The 19,931-nt window shown below is 43.5% G+C and overlaps 1 protein-coding gene across 19 annotated transcripts in view; it reads left to right on the top strand.

Annotated features, from left to right (window-relative positions):
• CUNH9orf3 (chromosome unknown C9orf3 homolog) overlaps nt 1-19,931 on the top strand; it is a 307,749-nt gene that overhangs the window by 279,743 nt on the left and 8,075 nt on the right. For 12 of the 19 annotated variants that reach the window (XM_025197650.1, XM_025197651.1, XM_025197654.1 and 9 more), the window contains 2 exons: nt 13,881-13,967; nt 16,866-17,010. In XM_025197650.1, coding sequence (XP_025053435.1) covers nt 13,881-13,967; nt 16,866-17,006 — 228 coding nt within the window. In that variant the 3' untranslated portion in view covers nt 17,007-17,010. Of the gene's footprint in view, nt 1-13,880; nt 13,968-16,865; nt 17,011-19,931 lie in introns of those variants that run through there. The other 7 variants (XR_003092784.1, XR_003092780.1, XR_003092782.1 and 4 more) reach the window with 2 other exon arrangements.

The raw sequence follows: 19,931 nt of genomic DNA, 5'->3' as shown, positions 1-19,931 counted from the left end.
GGATACAGTGAAGGATACGATCTATAAATTATTACAACAGAATAAAACTTGTGACCTGGTAAATATATTACTCCCTGAAAAGTACCTTTAGGATTACAGTCAGAAGGATAGGCTGTGTATAATTGCATGTTAAAAGGAAACCAAAATGATGTTTTGGAAAGCTGTGCATGGTACTCACCTTTTTGAGAAGACTATCTCTGTTCTAGATATTAATTTCCAGCTAGCTTGCAAACTTCCAAAGCTCTTGCGTGGTCTTTTCCTGGATTTGCAATCTGTATAGCTGTCATAGTGATTCATAGATGCAACACTTAATTTTTAATATAACTGGTGCTTGTTCTGTTAATTAAGGCACCAGGGAAGCATTGCCTTATAGGCTCACAGTAGCTTACACCAGGGGTTAGAAACCCACCAAGAACGCCAAAAAATGGTATTGTCACTAGGGGTGTACCAATAAAGATTTTCTTGGCCAATATCAATAGCTGATTATTAACCAACCGTATTGGCCGATGCCGATCAGATAACCAATATTTAGTAATAATACAAGGCATTTTAAACTACTGACATAAGTAAACCTTTTTCTTTTTGGCACGTTCCACCAGCCTCTTGCATAACGTGTATCAGTGTCCCCACGCTTAAAAATGGTGGTGGGGGTGTTTGAACTAAAGCTCATTGAACAAGCTTTAGTTCAAGCACCTCCACCAGCATTTTTAAGCATGAGGATGCTGATACATGAGACACCGCAGCACTTTAATTAGAGTGGCTGTTGGAGCCGCTCTAATTAGGGCACTGGCCCCTCCACCTCTAGAGCACATATAAAAGTCCCCGTGTTGGTTGCAGCACGCAGGGCTGCTCTAGCAGTGCCTGCACATGGCTATGCAGAGCCCTTCAGCCCCTGCTTTTGCAAATGATGCCCTTGAACCCCACCCCGAGGGTAGCTGCCTGAGCCTGCCCAGCAGGACTGACAAGAAGGTGTGAGCCTTCCTGGCTGTCCAGGGCTGAGTGGTCTTTGGGCCAGGCTCCCTGCTCTCCTCCCTCTGCCCAGGGCTGGGCCATGGGACCATATTAGGCTTGAAGAAACCAGGCCATTCCTCCCCTACAGCCAGTCCCCAGGTCCTGGGAGCTGGACTTCAGCAGGGAGAAGGGCCCCTTCCCCTCCTGGTACTGCCGCTGCCAGGGGCAGGGCAAACTCCTGTGCTCTACAAGGGAGGCTGAATGGACCCAGCCCTGGGAAGGGCAGGACCCAGCTGGGCTGAGGGTTTCAGGGAGGACCCTGCTGCATACAGTGAGTGTGGCATGGCTGCCTTGGCCTCTGCCAGGCTCTGTCCCTGGGGCACAGACCCGCAGGCACTGCAGGCTGAGGTACGCCAGGCTGGGCCAGGCAGTTCTGCCTGCCCCTCCCCGCCCCAGTCACATCTGTGTGGCACTCATTGCCTTTTACAGCACCCATCCCAGCTCCACCCCACAGTCCACCACCCAGGACACTGCCAGCTACTCTGCTGTGCTCTGCTCCAGCCCAGCCTGGCCTGCCAGTGAGGGGATGGGGGTGGAGATGGAAAATGGCTCAGGTCCTTATATCTGGATTGGGCTCTCTGCACTCAGTCACCCTGGCTCGCAGGTGGGAACCCAGGTGTCCAGGGGCCCTGGTGCCACGGGTAAGAAAGAACCCAGGCATCTGGGGTCTCGGCCAGGAGGCATAGTTATTGGTAAACATTATCAGCTACAACAGCCAAAAAAGACCAATAACTGATAATTGCCTTTCCCTTTTATCGGTGCCTGTCTGGTAGGCACCCAATATATTGGTGCACCTCTAATTGTCACAGAAGTTTATATATCTCACCATTAGTGAATTTTGTGCAAGAATGTGCAGTCTAGTGGCAGAATATTGTAACAACTGATGCTTCCAGCCTGCTTAGTATTGAACTATGTTCATTCAGCCACCTACTAGCAAAAGGGTGCCAACCCCTTGCCTCCTGGATAAATCAGGCAACCATGTTATTTACTGCTGAAGGCTGTATACTGTTTGCATATTTAGCTTTGAATTCAGTGAATAACAAGATTCTACCCCAGAGGAGACAAATACATAGACCAGGTCTTCATCAGGAACAATGGGAAAGGGAAAGGGAAGGTACCATCTGGAGGTCATAGAAGACAATCTAGATACTAAATCTATCTTGTTAGCTAAGTTGTGGAGAGATATAACTAAAGGAGGGTTTTGCTGGTCTACTGGCATATGGCTTTGTCTTTACTCTTTGTTGAATAGGAGATTGAACTTCTGTTTAGCTTGTAGTTTTTAAAAGATTGAATAAATGTTGGTAGCTTGAGGTTTGAGCACTTCACACTATCCATTACATCAGGGCTGTCCAACTGGTGGCCTAGGTTGCATATAACCTGCACTGGATTAACAAACAGCTTGTGGGTTTTCCTGCTACTCCTCCCACTGATCCTGGTGCTGCTGCCAGGATTTCTGGGCTCTCTTTCCTTCCTCCAGCTTCTGCCTCCTGCCCCTGGACAGCTGTGCGCTAGAGAGTCAGGCAAAGGGTGTTTGTTTCAGTTGCATGAAAGCTCATACCCTCTGTTCTGTGGCAGCACGAAGTGTTTCACATTTCACATTCCTGGTGCTTGTGGGCACCTATACACATGCCCAACGCCTGCTCTGATGCATTCTAATTAGAACACGTTCGAGCAGATTCGATTAATTGAGCCTGCTGAAGTGTGCTAATTGGCACCCTCCAGCAGCCTCGGCGTCGTATGTATTCAGTGTCCCCACACTTCAAAATGGCAACAGGGGTGCTTTAACTAAAGCTTGTCAAACAAGCTTTAGCTAAAGTGCCTCTGCCGCCATTTTGAATCAAGCGTGAGATGCTGAATACACAAGATGCTGCGGGCACTGTAATTAGAGCCGTGCTTAGGACCATGTGTAAAGATGCCCTGTGTGCTTAATAGGGTTCAGGAGCAGAGGAGATTTTTCTCACCGTTGATGAATTAGTTTGTCAGACCAGTTTTGGCTGAGAAATCAAGCAGCCTATCATGGCAGGTTCAGCCATATGAGTAAGGTCAGAGGTGATGAGAGACCTACAGTAACTTCTTTTGTCAGCCTCCACTGGTGAAACAGGACACATCTTTCCTGTACCCTGCAGCATGATGCAGAGGAACAGAGCAAGTCTTTGGTCTGACGTGATCCACAAGCTGTACTATGTAATGGTGTCTCCCAAAGCTGGCAGCACTGCAGTAAAAGAAGACTCAACAGGTATTTCCAGGAAAACTGGATAAAGGGCAGCTGGTAGCATCTTTTCAGCCATGTTCATAGGTTGTAAAAGGCACTTGAATACAAACATGCTATACAAACAGTAGCAAGAAGGGGAGAGGATCAAGTACAAGAAGAATATTTTGGGGGGGGGCCCCCCAAAAAAAAAAAAAAAAAAAAAAAAAAGAAAAAAAAAAAAAATTTTGGGGGGGGGGGGGGTTAAAAAAAAAAAGCTTTTGAATTCAAGCACTTTAGTTTGAATTAGTTTGCATGCTGTGGTAAATGTTTCCTTGTATCATTTGGCCTTGTGAGCTAGAAGCCTTGTTCTCTAAGAAGGGGGTTTGTGGTTGTGTAAATGTAAGCCCAGTAGGAGAAGACTTTGGGCCCTGCAGGGGAATCATCTCTTCCCACAGATGTTGATGAAGCTGCTGTGCTGCCTTGGTGCTTGTCCTGCTTTCCCCTCCCTTCTCTCCAGAGCTTGCTGCATATTGCTAACCTATCATCACTTTATTTGCTTACAGTGAAAGGCAAACAAAAATCTTTGGAATTGTGCACTTCTGTGTGGCAAAATTTTGTGAAATGCAGAAACAAAAGGTGACCGAAAGAGCATATAGAATTACAGAATTACATGTTTTTCCTGGTCACTTAGGGCACTTACATGCGGACCACCTGCTCCAACACAGTAGAAATCCAGCACGTCAGAGCAGACTCCATTAAGTGCGTCTGCTGGAGCATGTAAATTGATGTGCTCTGGCAGCCTCGTGTGTCATGTGTACCAGCGGTGCAGAACACCTCTGCCCTGAGAAAATGGCGGCGGTGCGCTTTGGACTAAAACACTTTTGATGTGCTTTATTTCAAAGCGCATTGTTGCCATTTTCTCAGTGCGGGGACGCACTGTATCACTGATACAAGTGACGTGTAGGCACTTTTAATTAGCACAGCTCGCTAATTAAAAGTGCCAGGCCCCACATCAAAAACGCATAACAATGCCCTGACAGTGAAAGCTTTGACACCAGAAGGAAGGCACAGCCTATGCTGCCTTTCAGGAAGGATTAGGCATGCCTTCTTCATTCCTATTACCATTTCTACCATCCTTTAAAAACCTCCCTTCATGATATTAAATGGTATTGATTGCAGATACAACCTGTGTGGGGAAGGAGCACCTAGCCCTCTAATTCTGCACTCTCTTTGTCTGAACCTTTGTATTTACTAAGAAGTAAAGAAAGTGGGGCTTGGTTTTTCCTAAATCAGTTCCATAGCTCCTGGTGTGGACTTCTTGCAGTGGGATAAAGGATAGCAAGATTGTTATGCCATGTCTTTCTGGGTATAACAGAGATGAAGAGAGCAATGCAGTGACGCACACATTTTGCTTATGCAGTCTGATTTCTTACAAGTGGCACTTTGTTTTATTTCTAGGTTTTCATGTGTTTACTGTGAGGGAAATGACTATTGTGTGTAGGTGGGAGGGAATGAGAGGATAGCAGGACATGCACAAAGACAGAAGTTTATCTGAAACTTGACTCATTTGAGTACAGCATATAAGCAGCTGTGGAGTTCAAGTGATGTAGTCAAGCTTCTGTTGATCCGGGAATGTATTCGATAGAACTACTTTCTAGTAAGATTTGGCTAAATGCTAAAATCCAAATTGGATGCAGTTTGCTGAGGCAGTACTAAGATTCATCTGTGCCTACAGGACCTAATATTTCCAGAGGGCTCAACCCTGCTTCTGTGCTTATACCTGCAACATTTGCAGGCACAACTGATAAGGAAAGCAAATTATAGCAGTTAATTGTTGAACACCTTGATTTTTGTGGATATACTTAGATGTCCTATAGCCAGCTCTGTTGATGTAGCAGTTTCTGAAAAGTTAGCTCATGAAGTGCCTCTCCGTTTTCCTTTGAAATAGAAATAAGACCTATAAAGAGAGCCTTGTGGGGAATGCTTGTACAGCCACTGCTTCTGCTGTGCAAAGCTGAATAGAGACCTTAATATTCAAGGTTCTCAGTCCTGTACATTGTGCTGATAGATAATTTGAGTCGAAATGCAAAATAACAGAGGATTAGAACACCAAACAGAGCAAGCAACTGTGCTAGCGTGTACAGTATTGTTATCAATATGGCAGTACAAATGCATGCTTGTTTGTATTTAGAATACATCTTGAATACATTTAGTGTTCTTTTAAAACTAGCTTAGCTATCTAAGGTTGTTCTTTGCTGAAAATCAGCAATTAAATCTGAAAGATAGATTGTATTTTTGATTAGCAAATCTGCATTATCCCTTGTTTAATAATCGCATTGCAGTTTGTTGGATTATCAACAAGGATCCGGGTTCTCTGTTTCTCACAGAAAGATGGAAAAAAATGCAGATTTTCCCTTTTAACTGAGAAAAACATGGATTTCTTATTTTAACGGAAAAACACGCAGATTTTCCACTTTTGCAAAGAGCTCTCTGCAGGCTGGCAGAGTTCTAGGCTGCAGGGGGCTGGGGGGAGCAGGAGGAGGGCAGTCAGGCAGCGGGCGCCATGTACATGTATATGCACATGGCCACCAGGGAGTCTGGAGAGCAGCTCCCACAGGTAAGTCTGGCAGGGAGGGGGGATTGAGGCCCCTATAGGGAGGGAGGGAGGGAAGGAGTTGGGCAGGGCTGTGGCTGCTGCACAGCCAGGTGGGGCTTGGGGCCTGGTATCATGTACAGCTGCAGGTCCCAGGAGGGAAGCAGCATGGGGCCTTGGGTGGCTTATCCCAGGGGTGAAGGGGGCTGGCTCCCTGCTGCTGTGCGCACTCCCGGGAAGGGGTCATGGAGGGCACATGCCCCCCAGATCTGTGCACAGGGCAGGGCAGGGGTCGGTTGCCCACTGCAGGCTCAGGCTCCCTACCCTCTGCCCTTCCACAGGGCCTCTGTAGCCTAGTGGGTGGGACCCGGTGTAGCAGGGCAGAGTGGGACCGGGTGGGGAAGCTCTTTGCTGCTGCGAGCCCCTCACAGTCCTGGTGAGGCGCCCCCCGTCTGCCCAGCAGCAGTGGGGATGGCAGTGTCGAGTTGTGCCCCTCGCTGCTGCCAGGTGAGCAGGGGGCAACTCAACAGGGCAGCGCAGGGCTCACAGTGGCAAAGAGCTTCTCTGGCCGATCCTACTCTGCCCTGGTGCACCAGGTCCTGCCCGCTGGGCTGTGGAGGCCCCAGAGGGAGGGCAGCAGGGCAGGGAGCCCGAGTCCGCAGTGAGCAGCCCACATTCCCCCCTCCACCCTCCCCAGCGGGCTCTGCCTGGGCCATCTCACCCACGCGGGAGGGAGAGACGGGTTCCACACTCTACTTGCTGCTCAGGCGTCCCACAGGTGGCAGCCGGGGCTCGGGCACTGCTGCGGGAAGCAGAGGGCTGCAGATATGGGTCCCTGGCCCTGGCAGCTGGGGGGCCCTCTTGCAGGCCTGGTGGGGCAGGGGACTGTGGTTTGGGGAGTGAGGGGCACCAGCAGGGCTGGGAGGCTGTGGCTTGGTAGTGAGGGGCCTGGACCTGTCTCCTGGTAAGCGAAGGGGGCAGGAGGAGCTCTGATTTTTCCATGATAACCCCAAAATCAAATGCCAGAATTTATTGGTATTTAGAATTTATTTTATTAATGGTGATTAAGGCAGTGGTAGGTTTCCAATTTGCTTTAAAATTGTAAAGATATCAAGAAAACATTGTGTTCAATGGATACCTATATACATAGTGGCATTGGGGTTTTTATCAGAGAATTTGCAATTTTTTTTATCAGAGAAAACCAGGATCCCTCGTTACCAATGTGCCTAGATAGGCTTACTGAAAAAATTGTGAGCAACACAAGCTAAGAACGAATGACTCCTGAGTCCTGATGAGTACAATCAGACCGAGCACAGGTGGCATTGGGCAGATTCTGCTACCCTCATTCATACTGACTGGCCACATTCACACAAACGCTTATTACACAGTAGCTCATTAGTACTGCACGGTAGCAGAAACCATGTGACACTACTGCATGGTAGTAACAAGCTACTGTGCAGTCAGTGTCACTAGGATGCTGTGTGGGGATGCTACTTTGCAGTAATGATGGTTACGGCACAGTCATTTAGTGCTTGGATATGCAATTACTAAATGACTGCACAGTAATAACTGCACAGTCAGCATCTTGTAGACTCAGTCAATAGCACCCGGCCCCAAGCACTCCTAACAAGTAGTGACACGGTATTCAGCACAAATTTGACTGGCAGAATCAGGCTAGAAAATCCTTAGCTTCCTGTTTGGTATTTTTGCCTTTTGATGATAATACCTTTGTAAATGAAATAGAGAATGCCAGGGAGGGTACAAGTGTGGGGAGGCTTATGACCTACAGAGACTCTCCCTCAAAGATTAAAGTACTGTGTCTGTTAAGGAAGCTACCCAGGTCCCATGACTTTCCACTTCCACTTTTCCACTTCCTCTGCTCCTTGCAGCAGATACTCATAAAAGCAGTGGTTATAGGAAGGGACCAAAGGGTCTTGTCGGCTCAGGTATGCTGTCCCAGAAGAAGTGATTTGTCAAGGTGAGGAAGCTGGAGCCCTTGTAGGGGAAAGGGGTATTGGTTGGATTTGAGGAAGAAGGGATGAAAGGAGATAACTTGCCCCAGAATTCTAGCTGTTATGATGCAACAAATTTTATGCAGGCGTACAAGTAAGGAAAAAAAAGCAGCCTTAACATTGCATGGCCTCTGTAGCCAGAGGATTGGCTAACACCACCACCTCCCAAGGACTATAGGGAGATCTTTTCCCTTATCCCATGTTACCTGCCATCATTGCTCCATTTTGGGGAGAGACATAATTGATAATGAAGTTCTGAGCTCTTTCCTGTCCCACAATTAGAAAGTGCTCTGATTGTGCTTTAAGACAAGGAACTGGACGTGACAATGTTCATTAAACTTCATTGGCGTAGTGATATCTCAGGGCCAGGAGACTCCTACTGCAGGTGCTACCACTGTTTTCTTTGGCTCTGTAACATTATTGAATGGGGTGCTACGATTCATTCCCTGTGAAATGACTACTACCACTAGTTACAGTCTGCAAGTCTTTTGTCCAGAACATGCCTTCTTTGAAACGGCAAGGCAGTTTCCCTGCTCATACTTCTTGCTGACAAACCCCTGGCGCATACAGTGTTCTTCAGCCTCAGAATCCTTGTCAAAAGAATGATGAATACATTGTTTGCATTTAATAGGATTTTAGCTAGTAAGAATATTTTTTCTCGGGTTGCCGAACCGATACGCTGTCAGTGTAATTGTTGCGTACATGATCCTTCCATTATTAACATCGCCACCTCCTTCAGAGCTGATTCAGCACTGCTGAAGATCTTATTTGGGTAAGTTTCCACTGAAACGGGATTTGCATGCTAAAATTCCTGAGTATATACCATAGAATACCAGATGCTAATGCTCACATAAAAAGTTCAAATGCTGCAGAATGAGACGCAGTGGTTGCCACTAGTTGATTTCTATTTTAAATTGGAACTCTTCCAGTTACTTTTAAATCTGTTCAAGTACAGCAATGTAGGAAAAAATGAAAGCGTTATTTTTTTTTCTAGTAATGGTATAAAATGGGTAACCTTTTAAATCTGCATTCAGTACTTGCCAATTGTAAATCTTGTTTTAGCTTCAAACAGGGTCTGTGACACTCCAAGAGGTTCCCTAATTGTTCCCAAAGTTGGTCAATAGCTGAATCCAATTTGAGGAGATAAGGAGATAATCTTCTTTCATTGTAATTTTTCAGATGGAAGAGAGCGGCATCCCAGGAAAATATCCACCTTCTTCCTCATTTAATTAAAAATAATCTATTGTTTCACTGTTTAATTATTTGTCAAAGTCTCTTTGTATTTTTCTGACTGGAAAAAGACTCGAATCTACAAAGAGTATCTTCAGTTGCCAGTTGTGTTTACATGAGGGTTATCAGTGGCTAGTTATTGCAAGGTTTATAGTTCTAGTTTTCTGAACCTTTTACCTTTCAGCAGCGTGGCTGAACCATGGTTGCTTGAGGTCAAGTAGGTTTGTTAGCTTTTGCCTAAGTCTGACAACACGACTTATTAAAAGACTCCTCTAGATTTTTAGAAAATGCTTTATTTTCTAGGGTTGCAAAACATGTTGCTTTTGTTCTTAGTTTTCAGTTTGTCGTCTCCTGGCACACCTTAAATTAGATCCAGCTATTAGCAATATTTATGCATTTCCCCTGAAGCCAGTCTCCCTTCTGCAGACCAGAGGCTTAGCACAAACTCTTTTTGTTTTTTCTTTTTAATAAAAGGTATGGTTTAAATTACTTGCCATCTAAAGCTTATTTGAAAGCCTCAGAGGTAAAATATTGTCTCTGTATATGTTTCCTTGTTTGCATGCATAGGATGAAGAATCTCAGTAATGTTTGTCATTATGATATAGTATATTAGCCGTGCGTGCATTTTGTCTATGCCCGTCTGGCTATTTTTTGGTTTTGCAGTCATGAGAAGAATAGGCAAAGTGATCAGTGAATTAGGTTTCAAATGCTAAATGCAATGACTTCACTTCAAGGACTGTTTTAAAGTGGTCTAAAAATGTACTGTCAAAATAAAGATGTGTCATTGAGCAGCTGCTAGTCTTTTAGCATGCTTGAAAATCAGGCTATTTATTTTGCTACTTAGCTACCCAGCTCTTTTTCAAGTATCTTGGCATGTATATGTAAACAAATAAATAAATGTCCCTATTATATCTGTATTAATACTAACATTATGAATTTCTTTTAAAGTAAAACTTCTTTATGCTGGGGGTTTGGGGGGAGGGGGGGATTGTGCATTTCTTTTCTTTTTTTAAAGTATATAGTTGGTGTCACTTGGTTTCTAGTCATTTTCATTTTCTGGTTTGGTTGCATTAGGAAAAGGCTTCCAGATTTAAGTTGCAACCAAAACCACAAAACTTTTTTTAAATCCCATTTTTAAATGCAAACAAAATTGAGACACTTCTAGTATCTTTATATTTCATAAGTTTGTGTTTTTAGAAAGCTTCCAGTGTGGGGTCAGAGTAATTATTTTAAGATCTTCCTTCTTGGGGTTGGCCAAAAAAAAAATTTGTGATTACTTTGTAACTGTCATGAAATTGAAAGGGCTTATTTTCAAATGGCTTATCTGTAGCACTGAATAAAAATAATTCTCCCTCCTTGAATTGTGCCGACATGATTATATGCTACAATTCGCAGGGAGCTCATACATAGTGACAACAGTTGTCCAGCTATTAAAAGGGAAATGGTAGAAATGTCAATGTAATCTATGAAAAGCCTGATTGGAGGCCAGGAACATGCAAACATTTTCAGCAGATCAAGGTGATCCATTAGAAACTTGACCTCCCACTAGACCTGTAGACAGTTCCTGAGCCCCTAAAGCTTTCCTCCCTCCCTCCTCTTGCATGTCAGGCAGCAGTTAAGACAGTCAGAAGGACAACCATAAACCCAGATCCTGAGGCTGAGAAAATAAATTACATTCCAGAGTTTGGCATGTTGGCCCCTGCAGCTGCCAAATCCAGACTGTGTTTGTGTGGTTACAGGTGTTACTTCAGATCTGAGGCACATAAAAGAGCCAGATGAAGCACAATCAACTGTGCCAGCAGCAACAGGAAGAGTTACTGTAAATTACCTTTTTGGTTCAGTTTGTGCTGTTTCGGGTGCAACTAGCTAAAACAACACATGGTGCTTACCTCCAAACCTTCTAAGGGCAGAGGGAGGGGAGAGAGACCAACCTGCTCTCGGTGTAATCAAAAAAAGGAGTAATTGGTTCTCATTTTGGTCACCAAATCTTTTCTGCCTTGTTGCCGCGTAGAGAACAGGAAAAGGAGAGAAGAGGCATATGCAGGGTGCTGGATGGCTCGTCCAGTCCCACCACAAGCTCCTTAGTTGTCAGTATTTCCTTTTTCTCTCTGTTTGTTGAAATGCCTGTCAAAATGGCACATTAATACTGTTGCAAAGCCTCACTTTACTTCTACCTTTTTTAAAGTATTGGAAGTAAAGCAAGGAGCTAGAATATTCCTTTCCCCCGTTGTCCTTCCCATGCAAAATAAAATGCTCATTTAATGAACAGGGGACTAGATCCTGATCTATACTAGAACTCCCCAATGCTGCACTGATGGCATACGTATCTGAGCGTGTTTATATTTAATTTTAATTATAGCTTAGAGCAAACTACAGCACCAGCTCGGTTGGTACGTGCTGAAAGCAGGCCTTAACCAAGGTGTGGTTGTGTTATTTTGGCCTTCTCTTGTCTTGAAGCTAAGCCACATGCAGCTCTGCTTGCTGTTAGCTGGGAGCCACTGCACATGACTAATGAATAAATAAACGGGAGTGAGTGGAATATTGCATCTGCATGAGCTCTGGCCAGGACTCACTCCAGCAGTTTGTTCCACTGGAAGTGCCTTTTGGCCCTTGTGGAAACAGGAGGAAAACATGTTGCCTGCAGAAGAGGAGAGACATGCTGCTTCTGCCCCAAACAGCGTGTTCTCTGTACTTCGCCTTTGGGAAACTGCCACTTACTCCTTCTCCTCCTCCTCCTGATCCCGAAAGGGGAAATGTGCGCTGCCCCAAACCTGGTTCAGTAGAGAGACCTTTTTTCTAAATATTTTAATTGAGGCTAAGTGTAAAACCTTGTGGAGAAAGTGATAACCTAAGGAAATAGATGGTTTACCAATTCCATTTTTTCCCCTCCTGGAAGCAGCTGTAGATCAGAGCATCAAACACAGATAAATATTGAACAGGGAGCCACATGTAGTCTAGACAGTATAAGAGACCTAGTACAGCAAGAAGTGAGAGCCTCTTTTCTCTTCCACACAAGCTAGTGAGATTATGATGCTAGATTTGCGAGGAGCAGCATTGTGTGTTGCACCACCTAACTTCTGGATGCTTTGTTCCCTGTTGGAATACACAGCCCAAATTCAGTGACCCCCTTCTCCAGAGAAAATACTGGGAGAGCAGGAGAGCCCCTAGCTCAGTTTAGTGCTGAATCAGTTTCTACAAAGTGAAACTGCTTCTTGAGGAACTGAGAAAGCTGTTGTCTCAGGACACCCTGTAGCCTGGTTGTTAAAGCACTCAAGACCTGCAGCTCCAATTCTCCTCAAGCAGAGGTGGGACTGGGTGAGAGCTGTCAGAGAATGGGGCTTGGCACCATCACTACCCCCACACCTTCCTTTTCCTCCTCCCTCCTATTGCTGTGGCTGTGGTCCAGGAAGTATGTTCTTTGTTTGCATCTGGCCCTGCAGGTGAGATATGTGGAGGAGTGCAGTTTGTGGATCCCAATGGAGTCAGCCACCAAGTTGCCAGCTGGCATCCTCAAGATCTCCAAGTGTCAAATAAACGTTACCAGTGAAAACTCTGGTGCCTCAGGGTTGGACAGCAGCTGAGCACAGGCTTTGAGAAGTCTTCATTTTGGACTTTAGTGCTGTTGCAGCAGTCAGACTACTTACATTTTAGGACTACTACAAAAGCTGATTATCATAAAGGTAGCTATTGGCATATTGGCTTGTCTTCTGAAAGGCAGCAAAAACAAACTGTAACGTAAGTTTTTTAATGCACTTAACTACTTTCCTTTAGGGCCAGTGCTGAGCCACTAATGGAATATAAAATGGTAGATTTCTCATCGACTAAAACTGAAGAAACCTTGATGTAGTGTAAGGCGACACTTAAAGCCACAGCAGTGAATGGTTAAAAACAAACCCAGTAACTTAAAAGCAGCAGAATGCAAGAAAAAATAAAGAAATTGTATTTGAAAGTTGGATTGTCTGCACAGCTTACTTAAATAGCCATGTTGTTCACTAGGCGTTTGTATGCAGGATTCTGTGCTTTCCTTCAGTATGCCAATAGCTACCTTTAAAAGTGTATTTGTACAAGAGACCTGTTTCTTGAGCATGAATAGATTTAGACACATTCTGGCAGAGCTGTATTGGCAGAGCTCTGGTTCACTCAAGTGTAAATTCTTTGTTTCATGTTTTTGTATTTCACTTCTATCCTTTTAATCTCAGTGTAGATACAGCACTCGTCCCAGAAATACAGCTGGTACAAAAATGTGCTTTAGCCTCGTCACCTCTTGGGTTAGACGCTTACCCAAGGAAATTGTTCAGTTGTATCCTGTGTCTGCTTTCAGATGTCTGACGCATTCACTTCCTCTTCTTTTTTTGTCTTAAGAGTTATTACAGAAATGGGGAAAGTGTTTCTTCTGATCCATCTGTATCTTGAAAAATGTTTTTACAATAAATATAATTTAAACAGATTGGGCACCTTAAGCTGAAGGTGGACACACCAGTTCATTAACAAGTTGAAGATGGTTGTTTTTCCAGATACATGGGAGGTCAAAAATTGATGCTTATTTTTATTTTAGGTGGGGCAGTTTGTTAATCTGAATACTATTAATACTACCTATTGCAGTTCAAAAGCACATATTCCAATGCTAAAAACAGCATCTGTCATTAATCATAACTTCTGCACCCATATTTAGAGGCACATTGGTTTATAAACAAGACTGACATGCTGAAGTACTTGAAATGAGTTTCACAAAGCACATTTTCTCCAAATGCTTTAATGAATGTTGTTGAGAAATGTATTATTTATCTGCATTTGTTTCTGCAGATACTGGATTAATTTTAATATTTACTTGCCTTTCCCAAAGGTTCGACATCGATGGTGTGAGCTTGTTGTGAAGCATAAATATGCAGCAGGGTACAGTGCTGTTGAAAAATTTCTCTGGGAAGATCAGGTTGGTTCCATTTATAATGTTTTCAGTATCATCACTGTGCACTGTGTCAAGAGGGTAAATACATTGTCAAGCTGTAAATGGTCATATACCTGAATCAGATTCTAGTTCCTGCTCCACATGAAACAGTCACCAGAGCAGGAACTGGAACCTTCCAGGTGAGTATTGCCACTGCTAGGCTGTGGGTAGATATGGAGCATTGGCAGCAGCACCACCTTCTCTGTTTTGCTTGAGGTCTGACCTTGTAGGTATGCCCTGAGAAGGTCTAGTCTCAGAGAGGGAGGAGTGCCTACTTCCTGAAGTTCATTGGGCTTGTCTGTGGGCTGGGCACTGAGCTACACAGCACGGTCAACACTTAAATTGTTCTAAGCCTGTCCAGGAGCAGATGCCCTGGGAACTTTACTAGTGCACACAGGGTCTGTAGGCACCTGAAGGTTTGAGGCTGCGAGGCAGTCACATTGAGGTTCTGTATCTAAACTTAAGCATGTTAAGTGGTAGTTAAGTATCAGGCTTTTGTATATCTAACCATTCATTCGTAAGCGGTTACTCATATTTATTTTTACTCACTGTATCCCTGTAGTTCAAATGCATATCTGATTCCTTCTATGACTGTGCTAAAATAACCCCCTAGGATCATTTGTGCATAAGTAATCAATTACAAAAATCTTACAAAGCATAACAAATTCAAAACTTATGCATGATGTTTCTAAGTTCATATAGTATATATGTGCCTACATGCCACACACTATGCTGTAACAATTCTCACTATAGTTGCAAAATGTTATGAGAATGTTAATGTCCAATCACACACACAAACACACCGCAATGCCCCGGTTTTTACAGTACTTTCCCCCCAAATCTAGCATCCACTTCCTGTATTCCTGCCTTCCCGGGCACAAGTCCAAATCCTTAGCAGACAAGTTATTCTAAATGTCTACATAATAATAATAATAATAATAATAAACAATTGTGCAGATGGGTTTGTATATTGTATGCATTGGCTAGGTACAGACATTCAGAAAGCCCAGGGTGGAATCGATTTAAGCTCCGTGGTTTTCTGTAAGAGGCAGAGTTCAGATTGGTAGCAAACAGAACGTACATTTGCCCGGGGGGGTGCGGCAGGGAGGTCAAATCTTAGACCAAGTTCCGCCATTTTTAAACCAGTCTACATGTGCCAAACTTCTGTTCTGTTATGGGTATAAACTGGTTTCTGATCACTTATACCATGTAAAAGTGTAATGTCTGTACCTGGCTATTCTGTAAAGTGGGTGCAGTTTGTGCCAGTACAAGTGGAAAGAGAAAAGGAAAGTGAAAAGCAACTTATGCTTCAGCTCTACATTAAAAGTTAAACTGAACTGCCGTATATTTAAGGCAGTGATTATGCCAAATAAGGATTAACATTTTTCTGCTATGTGTGGAAAGAATTTTTGAAACCATAACTACAGTGTTTTTTTATGCTGCAATCTTTGATATCCTTCATTTAATTTACTCCAGCGGTACATAGTCTGTGGCACAACTAAGTTCTGGAATGATTGCATGTGAAGTCAAAGCAGTTTCTTGCCTTTACCGATCTTGAAAGACTTGGCTATTTTAAAAGTCTGGGGAAAATGCAAATGTGACTATTCAATCTGTTTGGGAATAACAGAAAACTAGTGTGTTCTGCATTTTCATGTTTGGATTTTGGGGGAAATGATTAGAACTATATGGAGGTCAGTCCTATTCAGAAGAAGCCCCAAGAATTTCCAAACTCTCCATTAAAGGAAACAGCCCTGGTTAGTGCCTGCCTAGTGCAGCTGCCCCAGAACTGCTGATTCTCAAACTCCAGTAGGTCCAGATCAGCTTCATAAATTATCGAGATATATTAAATGAAAAGCAGTGTTTGCCAGAATGCTACCTACATTCTCCTTTCTGGCACTCAATGGTATTACACTGTGTGAACTGTAGTCAGCTTGTACTAATAAGCAGGGTTTCAATTGGACTGTTGCTAACATATGAACCTGTCAACATATTAAAGTCTCAAGTCAATGTGATGGGACCAAGTCTACAAACTTCTGTTCGTGTATGAAAGTCCTTGCTTATTTCAGGAGTCTTGTTATTGTCAGCTCAGTTTCTTGGTCCTGATCCTGCAAATCTAACTCAGGATGCTGGAAAAATAAGGGTAACATCCTAGTGCTGTTATAGCAGCTGGAAGGTTTTGCAGGTGATTCCCAAAATCTTAATTTTCTTTCCTGATTGAAATTATTCCAAAATTGGCAGTGGGAGGAGGCTGCCTTTTCCCTACCAAACAGAGATCACCCTTCAAGTGGATACAGCCTAAAACAAACCTACTATTTCCCACTGAATTCAGTTGCCAAAAACTGTCACATAGACCTTGCAGAATTGATTGTTTCAACTGATGTGCCCTCTCCTGGGCCACTTTTGGAAAGTTCCCAATTTGGACAGAAAAACAACCAATAAAAATGGTTCACATTTCTGTTCTCTTAGCAGAAGGCAGACTTCCTACGCAAGGGGCATTTGGCAACAACTCTGCTACTGATGAAAGAAAACACAGATTTCAACCTGAAAAGCAGTGGGGAAAATGGAGCTGGAAAGCATTTCCTAACATAAGAAGCCTGATTCTAGCTAATAGTTATCTATCTCCAGTGGAAATGTTCTTTTTGTAACTTACTTAATGCAACATGCAGACAAGTTTCCTTAGGCTGAATAGCCTCAGAGTTGGAATTTTTTCTGGAGGGAAAAAAATGTGTACATGTTCAAAAACAAGTGGTCTTTCACATCAAATGAAAGCCAGTACTACAAGGATTGTCTCAAGGGCGAAGAGGATCACATTTGCATTTAAGAAAACAAAAAGCCAGCTGTAATTGGTTATGGAAAGAATAGGTATTTTCTTTCTATTTGCAGGCAATGGGTGTGTATCTATATGGAGAATTAATGGTGAATGAAGATGCAAAACAACAAGAACTTGCCCATAAATGCTTTGCTGCAGCAAGAGAACAAATGGATATGTCCTCAGCCAAAGTGGTGGCCGAGATGTTATTTTGAAGAGGTGATTTTTCTTTGATTAAAATATTTCATGCTCAAGTTTCCCTATAGCAAGAGAGAGAATATGGACCCCACTGGAAATAGTAATATTTGGCACAAGGCAGGATTTGCTGCTACTCAGCTCAGAGAATCACTCTTGTTAAACCTGTTTGAAATGCAGTACGTTAGATCAGTGGTTCCAACCTTTTTTGCACCAGGACCCATGTGTAAACATTGATAGCCAGTCCTGACCCACTGCCCCACAGGCCCCAGCCCTCAGTGTGTGGGGCAGACGGTGGGTTTGTGGGCCGGGGGGCGGCTGGAACTCTGTCAGCCTGCACGGGAAAAGCCACAGTTTCCCACATTTTAAGGAGAATCCATTTTTGCAGTATGCTTGGGATCCTTTAATATATTGTCACAACCCACTGTTGGGTCATGACCCAGGGTTTAGAAACACTGTGTCAGATACTCCTGAGTGCAGGGAGGCTTTTATATTGAGACCTGCAATTGCCTTCATGAGACAGGGGTGTATCACATGGCAAAGTACTGCATGCGATGGCTCAGGACCAGGTGGCCCCTTTCAGTCCCAGTCTTCTACCAGTGTTTTACATTTTCTTCCTAAACATGATCGTAGCTGAACATGGGCAGCAAAAAGAAAGCATGATGTTGATTGGGGGGGGTGGGGGGAGTGGAATTGTTTAAAAGAATCCATGTCTGCATGGGACATGGTAATGCATTTTAAAACAAGCAAATGATGCCAGAATCGTGCTTGACAACAGATGTAGCTGACTTGACTTTGCTTCAAGAGTAGTCAGATCCTTTTAGGTAAGTAAGATTAGTCTTGACCTCACTAGGAAGTAATGAACTGTTTACGAGCATGCACTAATGGGCGTTGTGCGTGCACATTTTATTTATAATATGTGACTTTATTTTGATTTCCTTTAAATTAATGGCTAAGGGGCAACTGGGGAAGTCATTTCACTAACAGATGAAAAAAAGCAAGACTGCAAGAAAGATGCAGAATGGAGACATTTTCTCATATGCTTATAAACTGGTCTTTTACATTGTACAGCATTAAGATAGGATGAAAGAAGTAAATATTTTACTATTTTAACACCCTCTAAGAGGTAACCCTATGGTTTTTTTGTACATGGCTATTTAACACATTGCCAATTAGATTTGGTATGAAGATCAAGGATTCCTTAGATTGCCTTATGATACAACCCATCTGCCAGACTGATTCTCTTGGTCGTTCACATAATTTTACAGTCGATTTGTGGTATCAGAATTCAGACATCTAGTTCAGGAAAACTGTTGCTCAGTTTTTGGTACTGAAGAGGAATCTTAATTCCACTTCCATTCAAGCCTACACATGTGGCGAGTGCTTGAAATCAGGTTCCGTTTGAGCCTGCGGCATTTACTTTATTTATATGAAATAGGACAGATGCAGGGCAAACAAGTTATTTATGAATAGCCCTGTTCTTCTGGGATATAGACAAGAACTGTGCCTGCCAGGAAAACTCTGTGGTGGGCTTGGAAGAGGCTTAGATTGCCAGCATGCCGGTGATGGGGAGTCGCTTTCTAAAACTAGAAGGGCAACAACAACAAAATGTTTGCATGCAGAGTCACGCTCAGCTTGTGCATGTCTAAAATCCTCCCCCTCAACCACAAATATCTCATCACAGCTCCTATTCAAAGCATATTCAGTATCTTCATAGTTCACTAAATGCCTCCAAGTGCTTTGAACTGCACCGAAGGCCAGAAAACATGTATGCAGTTAGAAAGGATTATTCTGCAACGTGGAGGGAAGGTCTCTTCCCACCATTTCTTATATAGAGCGAGATTACATTGAAGTAAAAAGGTTTGATTGCCAATCTGATAGTAATGCTTTGCTGCTGTATATTTGCCATCAGACATCTAGAATTAGCATGTATTTCTGTAGTACTGTGAAAGGCAACTGGGTGATCCAAATAATTGTACATAGTCAGCTACCTTAAGGGGGCAACACTTCTAGATTTCATCTTGCTGTGTCTGTTACGTTACGTTATCTTATGAAATGTTCTTGTTTTAAACTTGAGCGTGCAAAGGGAGAATGACCACATAAGGTTTCCCATAGTGTTGTGGCTGTTTGGGTTCCTGGCATGCTGATTTGTGACTTAAAATTAAAATCACATTGCCAGGGATTACCACAGAGCCATGACCATGGCTGCTGTTATGAAAGTTGTCATGCTTGCCTCAGAACTACGTTGGAACCCTGTCCGTCGGTAGAAAAGAAATTCAGAACACAAACGGAGCAAACGTGGAAGAACCTCATCTGGTTTTTAATTATGCTCAGACGGAGACCTCTCTGACAAGGTGCAGAGCTTAGCTGATTGGTGAACAGTGATTGATTTCCCCTTTGTTCACAGTGGCTAAGTTCTGCACCTGAAGAGAAGGTGAGATGGAAACATTTCAATTGTCAGCCTGTCCAGGGCAGAATGAGTTTACTGGCTGAGATGCACGGCTGCTTGACGTGTAGTTTTATAGCAAAAGCTTGTGTGAAATCCAGTTGGTAGAGAGTAGGAGGCAGAGACTTGGAAAAGGCCAAAGACTTTATAACCTTTTTTTTGTCAAGAATGTAAGGAATGCACAGTAAACTCAGGTTTGGCTACACAACGAACCAATCAGTGTTCCTGAAAGATTATACCTCTTGTCATGTAATAGCAGTGCTTTTCTAGAAACAATGGGGCAATGAATGTTTATGGTTCTGAGCCAGAATTGTCTGTAAAGCTTTGTTCTGTAAGGTATGATCTCGTTTAATGAATGCTGTCATGATTTCTTTGCAGTTGTAGCTTAGCAATATGTATTATTTTCAGGAAATGATTGTTTCCGGCCGGAGCTGCCACTTAACGGCTGCTGCTGGTGTTCCAGGCTGTGGATGGACCCGTCCTCCGGTGCCTACTGAGC

This window comes from Alligator sinensis, unplaced genomic scaffold (genome assembly GCF_000455745.1).
Source record: "Alligator sinensis unplaced genomic scaffold, ASM45574v1 scaffold240_1, whole genome shotgun sequence".
Lineage (NCBI taxonomy): Eukaryota > Metazoa > Chordata > Crocodylia > Alligatoridae > Alligator > Alligator sinensis.
This window is presented reverse-complemented; position numbering and strand designations above follow the sequence as displayed.